Here is a 15662-nt window from a genome sequence, read left to right on the forward strand (position 1 = left end):
GGATGTCTGACCTCCTTCGCACAAAGCAGAAAACTGGTGAGCCAGTGATCCCACTGGGGGTGTATAGCCAGAAGGGGAGGGGCCTTACACTTTTTAGTGTAATGCTTTGTGTGGCCTCCGGAGGCAGTACTATACACCCAATCGTCTGGGTCTCCCAATGGAGCGCCGAAGAAAAAAGGATCCTGTGTTGAGCTATTCTTGTAAATGTACTCCTGCCACATACTGTGTAATGGCTGACCAGGGTATGCTCTAATCATACCACATTTCTTTGGCAGGGGATGAAAAATAAAAACAAATAATCAGGTTTCTGGGAGATAAAACATTTTTCAAAAACAGGAAGTGGAAAGTTTTACCTCACAAAACGAAATCAGCTGGATGTGCTGTAATGTCTAACCTGGCCCAGGAGCGGTGGTATGATCAGACAATGTCCCTGTATGGTTAGACACAGCCATTACACAGTAACAGGGGCACGTTTATAAGATTATTCCAGCACAGGAATGATTTATTTTAAAAACACATTTAATTGTGAAAGTTATTATTCCAAGATCTATTGATTAAAAGCAACTTTAATTTTAAAGGTGGTTTTCCCCACAAAAGGTTATAGAACATGTCACATCCCCAAACACCATTAACATGCAGATATGGGATTAATCCGCCGATTAATAGTGTTATAGAGCCGCGTGGCCACCATACCAGACACCCTGCTACCAGGAGGAAATAAACTTTACTCCTCCCAGCAGCCTCCTGCTTTCAGGTGCAGAGGCACAGTTTTAGTCGCTGGTCAGTATACAGTGATTGGTGGCTGTAACCACGCCCCAAGACTGACTGACTTTCCTCCCGGTACGCAGGCTTTTGGTGTAATGGTCACGCGGCTGTAGAACGCTAATAACCAGTAGATTAATCCTATGTCTGCAAGTTATTAACATTTGGGGATGGGACAGGATCCCTTTAATTGGAAACAAGGTACAAGCCTTAGATCAATAAGGCACACTTGCTGGGAAAGAAAGGCGGGGGCGCGTGGGGGAGGGGGGTACCCCCACTGCCAGGGAAATTTATTATATGGCCACCATTTACAGAAGAAGTTTTCCACTCTGAAAAACGGAGGGTGGTCTGATCAAAGTGGAGGACCCCCTCCCCATGAGGTCTATATGTCCCATCAATAGCCTTTAACATTCATGCATTTGTACAGGTGTTGCTTTGTTCCTATTAATAGCGGTACCCTTTAATTTAAAGAGATTGGGTGCTTTTACTTTAACATGGGTTGGAAGTAGGATTCTGTGGCGCTCACTAATGTACAACTTGTTATTCCTTCCTCACAGACGCACAACTATCAAATCCACAAAATGGCTTTAATGGAGGAACATGCGATCAAACCTTGTAGTCAGCCTCCTCCAATAGGAAACCTGCTGTCCCATGTAAGACGTATTTGAGGAGGCTGACAGTTCTGGTCAAATGGAGAACATCAGCAGCAATTTTGGGGACTGAATAGTTGTGCAGTCTGTGAGGAATGAGGAAATAAGTAGAACCTGTAATTCCTATATAATAGTAATCACCACCAAACCATGTCCAAAGCACAATCTGAAAATTGACAACCCATTTACATCTACGGGAAAAAATAAAAATACCAAGTTTAATGTCATGAAACACATACCAGCCGTCAGAAGATACTTCACTAGTTCAAGATGTCCTTCCTGAGACGCTTCCATTAGAGGAGTTGAGCAACCAAGTTCAACATCAGCCCCTGATTTCACAAGAAAATCTGTAACTTCAGCAAAGCCTCCGCAGCACGCCAGCGTAAGGGCGGTTTCCTGGGTTTCTTCAGTCTGAGTATTTATGTTCGCACCTATAATAAAATGTTATATCAGCATATAACTGTCACAATGTCCATGAGCAAAACACAGGAATAATATGGGAATATTCTACTGTATAGCATTGTATGTATAGATACAGCCAAAACACAGATCAACTTACCTTGTGCTAAAAGAAGTGCCACCATTTCTTCATGTCCTTCTCGCGCCGCTTCCATCAAAGGTGTGTAGCCTTCATCATTTACCTCTTCAAGATTGGCGCCCCTTTCTATTAAAAGAGCTGCAAGCTCTACATGCCCACCACAGGCAGCTAACGTGAGAGGGGATTCAAAGGAGTCTGCAGGCATATTCACCTGAGCGCCACTATCAAGTAGTAACCGCGCTACCCCAACATGTCCATCCTAAAAAGACAAGAGACGATAGAAAATAAAAAAGGTATTAATCAAAGCCATCCAATAGTGGAGTTTGCCTTTCTATCCCTGTCAGTAGTTGTAAAGGATCAAACTCCTACTCCTGCACTGTGAAATGTTTCATAGGAGGTGTCAAACAACCAAATTTAGGTTCCACCTACTTCTGGACCTGCATCCATCTCCAGAAGGTGGACAACCGATGTCAGGACTGATGCCTAGAAACATGAACTGGACAGGTATGTAGAAGCCTCATTTATCTCCACAACAGGGGAGCTCCTATTGCTTACTCAGATTTTCCCCAGTGCTGCTGTTACAATGGTGGCTCTCTCCAGGCATGGTTGTGTCTCAGCACACACACATTTTGTCACAGTGGCCAGGACAGAAGTCCTAATGAAGCCTCAAGGGACATCCTTCTGAAGATAGGTGGGACTCACATCTATTAGACAATTATGCCATATCCTGTGGATATGAGTTAGACATCAATGAAAATAAGGGAACAACAGTTGTGTATCCACTGGAAATCTAAACCTATAAACGTGACACAATCAATGTACGTGCCAAACATCGCATTTTGGCACAGCTTTCACGAGGGAACAAAAGAGGGTGTAGACTAGACCCTACCCTCAGATTACATATCAAAAGCCTGGTGACAGGATTTCCTTTAGAGGTACTTTTTTATGTTTAATAACCACCCAACTGGGAGCTTACATTTTTACTTGCTTCTGGGTACATCTGAGCATGACATTTACACACTGCAAATACAGCAGCCCCCCAGGCTTAGGAGGGTGGAGTCAGAGTCCACCCCTATCTCCTATACTGTGGCTGCCTCAGCTGTGAGCTGGGTATAAGCCCTGGGCTATCTACTTTACAGCTGTAGTTGGAGCCCAGCATTTATGCAGTGTTGAGGAAAGAGTGGTGACATGAGGTAGCCTGGCATTATACTACTAATACCAGGATGCAGAGTTGTTCCCACCACAGTAAGGCTGCTTTCACACTACGTTTATTTAACATGCGTCCTGAACGTTTTTTTGCTGCAAAGGCGGATCCTGCTTTTACAGCAAAAAACACATGTAAACGCATGTCTTACTTTGCAGGATCCTGTCACTGGATGTTTAGGGGCGGGCATTGGAGTCATGTGATCGGGAGTGAGGGGAATAAACGTGCCAGACTGGGAGCCGGCTTCTGACAGCTGCAGACGCTCGTAACCAAGGTAAACATCGGGCTTGGATACCAGATATTTATCTTGGTTACGAGTGTCTGCAGCTGCTAGGAGCCGGCCTGCCTGCACACGTAACCAACGTAAACATCGGGTAACTAAGAGAAGTGGTTACCCGATATTTACCTTGGTTACGAGTGTCCGCAGCTCTCAGGTGGGAGAGAGAGGGAGGAGAGGAAGGGGGAAAGACAGAGATAGAGAGGGTGAGGGAGGGAGGAGGAGAGAGAGACAGATCACGCGAGACTGGTTCTGGGCATGCTCAGTACTTTCTGGGCATGCTCAGTACAAAAGCAGGATCCTGTTACAACGCAACTCAACGCATTCTGCTAGGCAGGATCCAGCGCTCATTGAAATGCATTGCAGCTCGCAGCGCAATGTGAAGGATCCTGTGAGATGCGTTATTTTGACAAAGGTAAAAAATGCTACAAGTAGCGTTTTTGAAACATGTTAAAATAACGCAAAAGTACGGATCCTGTGTCTAACGCACGCAAACGCATGCGAACGCAGGTGGACGCGAGTCCATTGCAAATGCATTGAAGTGAAAACGCATTTGCACTGGATCAGTTTTTCCGCTAAAAAAACGTTATGGACGGATGTTAAATAAACGTAGTGTGAAACCAGCCTAAGAAGTTACCTCTACAGTCCCCACACTGCTCAGAGCATGGCTATTGCAATGACTTCTTCCACCAATTAGAACAGCTCAGTAACCGGTCATGAGTAGCAGTGTCAGGCTGTTAGCGTGTTCACACCACCACTGTCACCACCGCAGTGTTCAGAGAACAGTAGTGAAGTCATCCCGCTGATATGTTCTGAACACTGAGGCTTTACACTGACTAAGCAGCGATCAGATAATCCGATGTCAATGATGCATGGACGCCTGAATGAGGGTTTACTACTGCTGCTGCCTGTAAAGTGAATCAAAAGATGTCTGAAGTGGAGTGTGCAGAGCGCTGTAGCCATTGAAAGTCATCTCTTCAGATGTGCTGTACAGAAACAGATGAAAAGCCTCATTCAGACATCCCTGCGTGACAGACATTTGATTGAGGCTTTACACTGATGGAACAGTCATATATGTAATCTTATGTATGAAACAGCCTGGGAATCTATTTCTTTCATGTCTGATAGTTGCCACTACACTTCTGCTCAATGTAACACAATTCACGCTGCCAGCCGTCCTCTGTTACACTGTTCACAAGTCAGAATCACTTTGCAGTCACAAACAAAAATGTCCCTCCACTGTGATCCTAAACTTCATCTGCCCTTAACCTTTTGCAAATACCCAGTAGGGGAGGGAAGGAGTGACAGACGTGGGCAGATCATTCCCACTTTTACGGCAGCAGTAATGCAAGCTAGCAATACACTGGCTTTTCATGGCAAATTTCAGCAGCTGCTCCGACTAATGTTTAAAAATTGAAGAAAAAAAATACATATATTTTATACCATTATAAATTTAAAAATAAACAAAAAATCAAATGTTTTCATTTTTTTAAAAACTTTTGATAACTCGTTAAGTGAATAAAAAAGTTGTATGATCTTATATGCAACAGTGCTTACCATACAGGCCTCCATTAAGGCAGTGTGCATTTCATCGGTTTTATGCTCTTGATCAGCACCAGCTTCCAACAAAAACCGAACCATCTCGAGATGTCCTATAGCGGAAGGAGAGAGGTTTAAACAAAAAAAAAAAACAACTAAAACCCGAACGCTTAATTTAAGATTTAAAAGGAAAACAAACACCAGATGACTAGTAACATAATGCCTCTGTACTCTGTACATGTTACAGCATGGATTAGACCTTGTAAACTGCAGCCTGTAATCAACATCTAGCGGTTTGGCTATTAGTGTCCACCACTCTGATGTAGACAGTCACCACCTCACCACTCTCCGCCCGCCGACGGTCTCAGTAGAGGAGGGAGCTGTTGGCTCCCTCCTCCATCAGTCTTCCTGTAAGACTAAGGGCGGCTTTGCACGTTGCGACATCGCAAGCCGATGCTGCGATGTCGCACGCGATAGTCCCCCGCCCCCGACGCAGGTACGATATCGTGTGATAGCTGGCGTAGCGAAAATTATCGCTACGCCAGCTTCACATGCACTCACCTGCCCTGCGACCGTCGCTCTGGCCGGCGACCCGCCTCCTTCCTAAGGGGGCGGGTCGTGCGGCGTCATAGCGACGTCAAACGGCAGGCGGCCAATAGCGGCGGCGATGAGCAGGATGTAAACATCCCGCCCACCTCCTTCCTTCTGCATATCCTACGGAAGCCGTGGTGACGCCGGTAGGATTTGTTCCTCGCTCCTGCGGCTTCTCACACAGCGATTTGTGCTGCCGCAGGAGCGAGGAACAACATCGGACCGTCGCGTCAGCGTACTTATGGATTACGCCGACGCTGCACCGATGATACGATTACAACGATTTTGCACTCGTTAATCGTATCATCTAGGCTTTACACACTACGATGTCGCATGCGATGCCGGATGTGCGTCACTTTCAATTTGACCCCACCAACATCGCACCTGCGATGTCGTAGTGTGCAAAGCCCGCCTAAGATTTATCACAGCATGCGTGATGACTTCACTAAATCATGGCTATTGTGCGGAGCTTCAGTCTGCACATAGCAAAGACAAGAGCACCGTGCAAAGAGAACGTGGGCAAGGGTTTTTTTGTGTTTTTTTTTTTTTTTAAATTGTCATTCACTTGAGGAGGGCGAATATGTGTTGACATCAAATTATGTGTGAAGCATCATACTATGTGGAGAAAATAGGAATTACAACCTACCGGTAATGAGGTTTCCAGGATCCATCATGACAGCACCACAGGAGGTTGCTTCCTCCGCCCTCTACAGGAACATAAGAGGTTAAAATCCCCTCCCCTTCCCAACCTGTCCAGTGGCTTTGAAAGTACCACACCAGGATGGGTATAGCACCAAGTTTATTTATGCGTGAGAGCTACATACAATGTTAATGCACACAAAGTAGAAAACAAAAAGGGAGGGAAATAAGGGTGCCGTCATGATGGATCCTGGAAACATTACCGGTAGGTTGTAATTCCTATTTTCCAGGACCACATGACGGCACCACAGGAGAGTACCAAATTAACTTATCCTCAGGGGGTAACCACTGCTTGGAGCACCTTCCTACCGAACGAGGTCTGATGGGAAGACAGTATATCCAACTTTTAGTGCCTACAAAAAGTGTTGGGACCTGACCAAGTGGCTGTTTTGCAAATCTGGTCTAGAGAGGCCGCCCTTTCCGCCCATGTGGTAGACAGTGATCCAGTGGCGTGGGCTTCAAGGTGATCAGGCGGGGTCTTTCCTGCCAATTGATAGGTTGAGGATATTGCGGACTTAACCCACAGAGATAGCAGAGCCTTAGATTGCCGTTTTACCCCGATTTTTACACCTGAACTGAATAAATAAGGTTGAATCCAATCTCCAGTTCCGGGTGGCCTCCAAATAGCTCAGTACTGTTCGTTTCACATCCAAAGAATGCAGACGCTGTTCCTTCTGGTTCGAGTAGTTGTGGCAAAAGGATGGTAAAACTACTTCCTGTTCAAGGTTAGCAGAGGATACCACTTTGGGATGAAACGTTGGATCGAGTTTCAGAACAATCCTGTCATCCAAAATCTGAAGATATGGCTCCCTGATAGACAGCCTGTAATTCACAGATTCTTTTAGCTGTGGTGATGGCCACTAAAAACACTGCCTTGAAGGACAAATGTTCCATTGAAATGGCAGACAAGGGCTCAAATGGAGAATCAAAGGCCATTGAGCACCAAGGTCAGATCCCAGGGAGGCACCGTGGGCCGAATGTTAGGCCGAAGCCGCTGTATGCCCTTCACGAATCGGACAACCCAGGGATTGGAAGCCAGCGGTATGTCAAAGAAGACACAGAGCAGAGATCTGGACCTTTAAAGTGCTAGGCGTTAGACCCTTGCGGAATCCCAGTTGCAGGAAATCCAAGATTTTTGGAATATTAGGACGATAACTCATCAGGTTCTTCACCTAAAAATGAGCAGAATTTCTTCCAGATTTTTCCGTATATTGTCCGGGTAATCTGCTTTCTACTTGCCTGGAGTGTAGAGATGACATCAAGCGACAAGCCTCTTTCAGGAACCTCCCTTCAAGATCCAGGCCGATAGTTGCAGGTGATCCAGGTCTTTGTGAAGAACTGGACCCTGGCTGTGGAGATCGCCCGTCAGGGGAAGCAGGACCGGATCTGCAATTGCCAGGTTTCTGAGCAAAAGAGAACCAACTCCTCTTGGGCCAAAAGGGGGCTATGAGTATCACATGGGCTCCATCTTGTTGAATGTTCCGGAGCACTCTGGGGAGTAACGGCAGGGGCGGAAAAGTGTACACCAGACCCACAGTTCAGGGCTGGGCCATGGCGTCAATCACAGCAGGAGCATCCCGTGGATTCAGAGAGAAGAAAACCTCCAGCTTGGTAATTGTTCTGGACGCGAACAAGTCTATTTGGGGTCTGCCCCATCGTCTGACCAGATCCTGAAAAACACCGTCCTTTAGTTCCCATTCCGAGGGGGTCGATAGTGCGCCTGCTGAAGAAGTCTACGAGATGGTTTTCCGAGCCTTTGAGATGAACCACTGACAGTGAGAGAACAGAGATTTCTGCCCACTGAAAGATTTTTGATGCTAGAGCTTGCAAAGGTGGGTGGCGAGAGCCCCCCTGATGTCGAAGGAAGGCAACTGTCGTAACATTGTCAGACAGTACCCGAACATGTTGACCCCGGAATAAATGAGGAGCAGTCTTCAGAGCCTGCCAGACAGCTTTCAGCTCCCTGAAATTGTACGATTGGTTCGACACTTCTGGAGGCCATCTGCCCTGAAAGTAAAGGGAGTTCACATGGGCGCCCCAGCCCGTCTGACTTGCATCGGTCGTGAGCGTGACGGAGGGCGAACAGTCCCACAGAACGCTAAACCAAAGATTTTTCCTGCACATCCACCATCTTAGACCTTGAAGGACCTGAGAAGTCAGGGAAATCTTGTAATGGAGGGACTAGCGGGATCCCAGTGTAAGACAGGACTAGTTTTTGGAGTGGCCTGGAGTGGAAGTGACTCCATCGAACACATTGGATGCAGAAAGTCATCATGCCCAGGACACTCATGGCCCCTCTGATTGAACACTGTTTCTTCCGGCTGAAGGCTTGGATTTTTGACCTGATGTCTTCCACTTTTTGAGATGGCAAAAAGTATGTGCGTGCATCAAAGTCCTGAAGAATGCCCAGAAACATCTTCCTTGTCTCCACCGTGAGATTGGACTTTTGATTGTTTATGATCCAGCCGAGGGATTCCAGCAAGGTCAAGGTGGTGGTGATTGTCCGGGAGAGCTCCTCCGGGGAATCCGCCAACAGCAGAAGATCGTCCTAGTAAGGGACGATGGAAACGTTGGATCTTCTCAGGTGTGCCACTACTTCCATCATTATCTTCGTGAACACCCTGGGAGCAGAAGAGAGGCCAAATGGAAGGCACCAGAACTGGAAATGATACAATATCCCGTCCCTCTCTAACGCAAATCTCAGGTACTTCTGGTATCGTGGGTGAATGGCTATGTGGTAGTATGCGTTTTTCAGATCTACCGTGGCCATGACTGCATGCGTGTTGAGGAGAGGGATGGTAGATTTTATTGACTCCATCCGGAATCCTTTTGTACCGGACCCACAGATTGAGGGGCTTTAAATTTATTATTATCCGGAATTCTCTGGAGGGTTTGGCAACAGAATAGGGAAGAATAGTGGCCCAGGAACTGTTCTGAGACTGGAACCGGGGGGATTGCTCCGGTGTGCAGTAAGGCATCCACATCAGACCACAGGCGGTTGGTAAGGGACAGTGACTGGGGTTTCGTCAGGATGAACCTGTTTGAGGGAGTCCCTGAAAATTCTATTTGTAGACCTTCCCCCACCACCTGAAGGACCCACTGATTAGAGGTTATCTGTTGCCAGCTTTCCAAAAAATTTCTGCGCCTCCCCCCCCGATAATGGCATCAGGATCTATCCTGATTCTTTCTGGGGTCGAAGTGGGGCTGCCTATCCGGACCGCCCTTATGGAAACCCCCACCTTCCTGCTTTACACCTGCCTTTATAGTCCTGCCCAGCGGGACGAAACCTCCGGGAGGGAAGAGAACGTGAAGGTCTAACCTCCGGGAAACTGCCCTTTTTATTGGAAGCCTTTTCTAGAATGTCGTCTAGAGCAGGACCGAACACCCAGGCACCTGAAAAGGGGATGGAGCACAGCTTATTTTTCGATGCTCCAGCACCAGACCAAAGTTTTCAACCAAATGGCCCTGCGGGCAGAATTACTAAGGGCCTCATTCCTGGCAGAAAACCGCACAGACTCAGCGGAAGCATCTGCCATGAATCCGGTCGCTAGCTTCAGCATAGGAAGGGAGTCTAAGATGGTGTCCCTAGGGACGTTATCTCTAACCTGAGATTCCAGGTCCGACAACCAACGAGACATAGACCATGCCACGGAAGTAGCGGCTATGTTGGCCTTAATGGTGGATGCGGAAGCCTCCCAAGCCTTTTTAAAGGAGGCCATCAGCCTTCCTATCCATGGGGTCCCGTAGACCCGAGGAGTCCGCAAACGGGATTGACATCTTTCTTGCGACTTTCGCCACTGGGAGATCAATCTTAAGAACGTCCTCCCATTCTTTGATGTCGTCGGATTCAAATGGCAGTCTGGCCTTGAAGTCTCGAGGAATTATCAAACTCTTCTCCGCCTCTTCCCATTCGTCCAGGATCATCGCCCGCACGTGGTGATTGACCGGAAAGACCCTGTGGCGCTGAGACCAGAGTCCCCCAAACATCTCGTCCTGTACGGTTCGCGGTTTCTCCGCATCCTCCACCATCATAGTTTTCCGTACGGCTCGGAGCAGATCATCAGTGTCGCCCGCCGAAAACAAGTAACGCCTCCCATCCTCCGGTAACGGACCCAGGACCTCATCTTCTCCCGGTGAGTCAGAGTTCCCGGACATCTCATCTTCCGAAAAATCTAACATATGGCGTTGACGCTTTTTAGGGGGCGCCGGGGCTCTGGTGGAGAAACCTTGCTAGTTATGAAAGCCTGAACTTCCTCCCGTATCAAAGACCTCATGTCTGACAGGAGTGTAGCTTGTTCCTCAGAGATCAGTTTGGTAATGCAGGTCTCACAGAGCTTTTTAATATAGGCGTCTGGGAGTTTTGCATCACACACTGCACAGCGTCTAACTTTAGTGGTACATTTCTTTTTGGGGATGGTGCCAGAACCCACAGAAGAACCTTCACCCTGCAAAAAAGAACAAGGCTCAGACAAGTCTTCCGACTACAGGGCAAGGGAACCCTGACGGGCTGACACTTACAGAGACCTGGGCATTCTTAGGGGATTTTGTGTCTGAACGCTCGCTCTCATCCATAACCAAACAGTGCTGGTGTGAGGAGCCCAACGGAAAGCAATGTACCCCCCTCTACCCTTCCAGGCTTTTATTACCTGAATGAAGGCGCCTCCAGGTCACAGTCCTGCCTCCCAAATTCCAGATTTAAAATTCGCGCCAAACTCCCGGGCCGCACTAATCCGGAAACAAGAAGTGCGGTGTCAGCACATGCGCCGGCGTTCCATACCGCGCCTCCCGGAAGTATCGCGTGACTATGGCAGGAGGCAGAGAGCCCTCCTCGGAGAGAAGCGGCAGGTGTCGGGAGCTCCGGCTCAACCGGCGTGGCTGAGGGACCTCTCACTGAGAGGCGTCGGCCTGGGGCGGCTTGACAGGCTGGAAGGAGAGAGAGCGATGCTCCCCCGATCCACCTGGACCCCGTACATCCCGGTAAGTTCCTACGTCCGTCCTGTACAGGGACAAGAAAAACACTGGAGAGGTTGGGAAGGGGAGGGGTTTTTAACCTCTTGTGTTCCTGTCCCTGTAGAGGGCGGAGGAAGCAACCTCCTGTGGTGCTGTAATGTGGTCCTGGAAACTGTGGATCAAGGTACCGGGGCTAAATAATAGGAGAAGTGCAATTTAGAAATGGCAAAACCATGTCAATTTTCTGATTAGTTGTTGCTGATCAGAAATCAAATTACATTAAGGTAAATTTAGTTAGATAATAATGCTTAATATTGAGTAGAATTTTATTAAGTTACTATAATTCAGCAGAATTTCAGCCTGTTGTCCACAACATGTCTCATGTGGCCCATTGGGAATATTAATTACCCACCTCAGCCCTAGACAATAGGCATTTTGTAGCGGTATGCACATAATGTACAAAAAAAAATAAATCCCAGAAAGCAAGGGTTCTCAGATGGGGGAAGAAGCAAAAAAAAAACCAAGCACACACACACACACACACACACACACTTTAGCTCTATATGAACCCTGAAATTCCAACACGTCAACATTTACATTATGTCACCATGACAAAAAAGTCGTAGTTAGGAAGACGTTCCTGATCTAGGACGTATGGGGCACGTCATAACTTTCATGCACCACCATGATTAAAAGTCATGTCAATCGCAAGAAGGCTCCGGCCGATTCTGTCAGCAGGGCACGGGAACTCAACACCACATGGGGGGTTGGATGTCGCCAACCCCTTGCAACAATGATCGCTGTGATTAAACAGCTAATCTTAAAACAGGAAATAACAGCGATTTCAGTGTTTCAGGCGATTAAATTACCCAAAATATTGAGGTCCTGCTATGATCGGTGCAATAACAGCTGGAGCCTAGCAACGTCAGCATCACCAGCTTAAGCCCTGATTGGATTGATCGTCCGATGAGGTGTGATTGCTGCAATCAGAGGACAAAAGATGTAGTCTGACCAGTTTAGAGACATGTGCAGAGCAGTCACGGTCATTCTCCTACCGATCTGCTGGACTTTGGGGTGCCACTAGCTTTGCCAAGCCTCTGCCATCACAAATGCCGTTGTTGCAGCTGACTTAATACTTTTCCTTGTCCTGTTCCCTCCTTAAGGCCAATCACTCTGTCTCCCCTTTCTCCCTATCCATTTTTCCTGTCCCCTTTTTGCACCACCTCCGTGCGTGTGGCCTTCAATCACCGAGCCACTGATCAGTGATGCACATTGCTGATCAGCGTTCAGTGCTCAATTTTTTATTATTTCCTATTTTTTCTGTCCCCTTTTTGCACCACCTGTGCATGCATTCTGCAGCCTCCGAGCTGCTGATCAGTGTCCGTGCTCACTTTTAGTTTAGGATGGCACCATGTAAAACTTTCGAGCTATCATGATGTGCAGACCAGACTGGCACCTTCCTTCAGTTCCAGGAGTTAGTGATCAAGGCCTTGATATTTGGAAATCAGGAAGGAGCGGGCTCTAGTATCTCTGGAACTGAAAGTGCTCATGTTATATCAGGGCAACATATCCCAGGTGAGGTTCCTTTAAGATGGCAAAGAAAGGAAGGCAACAAAAAAGGTGGTGAGTGTTAGAGGAGGGGGAAAGGGAAGGGAGAGGGGGGAGGGGAGAAGGAAGGATACCACTTGCAATGCCACACCTGCCTTGACAAACCTGGCCTGTGTATCAAAGAATACTTCAGAGTCTACCACACTTCCTTGGACTACACAACTCACATACGCCACCACATTATAAAACTCATAGCAGGAAGACCCTAGATCAATTCCAATATAGGGTCACTTAATGGGGGGGTTACTATATTGGCACCTTAAGGGCTCTCCAAATGAAACCTAACGCCTGCAGATAATTCCAAAGTCTGAGCTCCAAAATGTCACTCCTTCCTTTCAGAACTTGACAGTGTGTCCAAATAGTAGTTTCCCACCACATATAGGGTCTCCGCGTACTCAGAAGAATTTGGACAAATTTTGGGGTCTATTTTCTCCTGCTATCCTTGTGAAAATGAAAAAAATTGGAGGTTAAAAACATTTGTGGGGAAAAATGTATTTTCTCATCTTCATGGCTCAACGTCAGAAAATTCTGTGAAGCACCTGGGAGTTCAAATTGCTCACCAACCATCTTGATAAATTCCTTGATGAGTCTAGTTTCCAAAATGGGCTTACTTGTGGGGGTTTTCCACTGTTTAAGCATATCACAGGCTCCCCAAATGCAACATTGAGTCCACTATCTATTCCAGACAATTTTGCGTTCAAAAAGTCAAATGGCGTTCCTTCCCTTCCGAGCCCTGCTGTGCGCCCATAAATTTTCACCACATATGAGATATCTGCGTACTCAGGAGAAATTGCACAAGTTGTACTGTGCAATTTCCCATATTACCCTTGGGGCTCAAGTAACATTTTTGTGGGGTAAAATTTTAATTTTTTTCCTTCCACATTGCTTTAGTTCCTCTGAAGCATGTGAAGGGTTAATAAACTTAGATGTGATTTTGAGCAGTTTGAGGACTGCCGTTTTTAGAATGGTGTCACCTGTCATATAGGCTTCTTAAATTCACTTTAAATGTGATGTGTTCCCTAAAAAAAAAAAAAAAAAAAAAAAAAAAAAAGGTTTTGTAAATTGTTTAAAATTTGAGAAATTGCTGATAAGTTATAACTGTAAATTGTAAACAAAGAGAACACACAGGAAAAGAGGTTGCATGATTGTTATCATATATATACAAGGAAAACTCCTATATAGTGCAACCATAGGCTACATATCCGTACTGGACAAACCGCATGAGGATTAGGAAGAAAGGAACAAGAAAAACGATCAAGCGTCCATAAGGTGAAAAAAGATTTTTTATTGATCAGTGTAAAGGTGGACACACAGATAAAAATACCATTAAAACACCAAAAAGGGAACAACCGGCAGTGAGTATTCACAGGATTTAGTGAATGCCAGACTTGATTAAGCACCAGAAGGTCACAATGGTAAAGAGTGCATAATTATGCCTATAAATTCATAAAGTGCATAGCCACATATGTTTATTAATAATACTGCATTATATACCCATGTCAAATCATTAATGCTGTCCAAACCGTATATATTGCATAATGCGCAGTCAAATCAGTCATGGGTATGATGCTGCACTATAGAGCTACATTCCATCAGTGCAATCAAATATAATGCTGCACTATGAGACTTATGTCACAGACATCAGTATAGTTGATGCAATGCTGCTCCCCAGGGCAATCTCATAGGACTATGTCACAAAGCTATATTTGAGTGTATATTGCACTATGAGACTATACCACAGGTGTTGGTGCAGTCAAGAGAGGCAAAGATCACATGAAATTGTATCAGAATACACATACAATCCGCTGCATAAGAGGTAAAGGTTCACCGTAAAGTGAGGATAGGGTGATAAGCCCCATAGAGTGATTTCGCTTATAATAACCGCAAATATGGCATTAATTATAGAAGCGGCGATGAAGCTTACCACATGTGCAGCAGGGTACGATGTGACCTGGCCGGAAGTTCCGCCTACCCTAGGAACTTCCGGCCAGGTCACATCGTACCCTGCTGCACATGTGGTTATAGAAGCGGCGATGAAGCTTACCACATGTGCAGCAGGGTACGATGTGACCTGGCCGGAAGTTCCGCCTACCCTAGGAACTTCCGGCCAGGTCACATCGTACCCTGCTGCACATGTGGTAAGCTTCATCGCCGCTTCTATAATTAATGCCATATTTGCGGTTATTATAAGCGAAATCACTCTATGGGGCTTATCACCCTATCCTCACTTTACGGTGAACCTTTACCTCTTATGCAGCGGATTGTATGTGTATTCTGATACAATTTCATGTGATCTTTGCCTCTCTTGACTGCACAAACACCTGTGGTATAGTCTCATAGTGCAATATACACTCAAATATAGCTTTGTGACATAGTCCTATGAGATTGCCCTGGGGAGCAGCATTGCATCAACTATACTGATGTCTGTGACATAAGTCTCATAGTGCAGCATTATATTTGATTGCACTGATGGAATGTAGCTCTATAGTGCAGCATCATACCCATGACTGATTTGACTGCGCATTATGCAATATATACGGTTTGGACAGCATTAATGATTTGACATGGGTATATAATGCAGTATTATTAATAAACATATGTGGCTATGCACTTTATGAATTTATAGGCATAATTATGCACTCTTTACCATTGTGACCTTCTGGTGCTTAATCAAGTCTGGCATTCACTAAATCCTGTGAATACTCACTGCCGGTTGTTCCCTTTTTGGTGTTTTAATGGTATTTTTATCTGTGTGTCCACCTTTACACTGATCAATAAAAAATCTTTTTTCACCTTATGGACGCTTGATCGTTTTTCTTGTTCCTTTCTTCCTATAACTGTAAA

At 46.1% G+C, this 15662-nt stretch overlaps 1 protein-coding gene across 1 annotated transcript in view; it reads right to left on the bottom strand.

Annotated features, from left to right (window-relative positions):
* Window positions 1-15662, bottom strand: part of LOC142303259 (ankyrin repeat and KH domain-containing protein 1-like) — a 255586-nt gene that overhangs the window by 154970 nt on the left and 84954 nt on the right. Inside the window, exons 7-9 of the mRNA XM_075344493.1 lie at window positions 4989-5083; window positions 1972-2209; window positions 1652-1843 (exon numbers count right to left, since the gene is read on the bottom strand). Coding sequence (XP_075200608.1) covers window positions 1652-1843; window positions 1972-2209; window positions 4989-5083 — 525 coding nt within the window. The remainder of the gene's footprint in view (window positions 1-1651; window positions 1844-1971; window positions 2210-4988; window positions 5084-15662) is intronic.

This window comes from Anomaloglossus baeobatrachus, chromosome 4 (genome assembly GCF_048569485.1).
Source record: "Anomaloglossus baeobatrachus isolate aAnoBae1 chromosome 4, aAnoBae1.hap1, whole genome shotgun sequence".
Lineage (NCBI taxonomy): Eukaryota > Metazoa > Chordata > Amphibia > Anura > Aromobatidae > Anomaloglossus > Anomaloglossus baeobatrachus.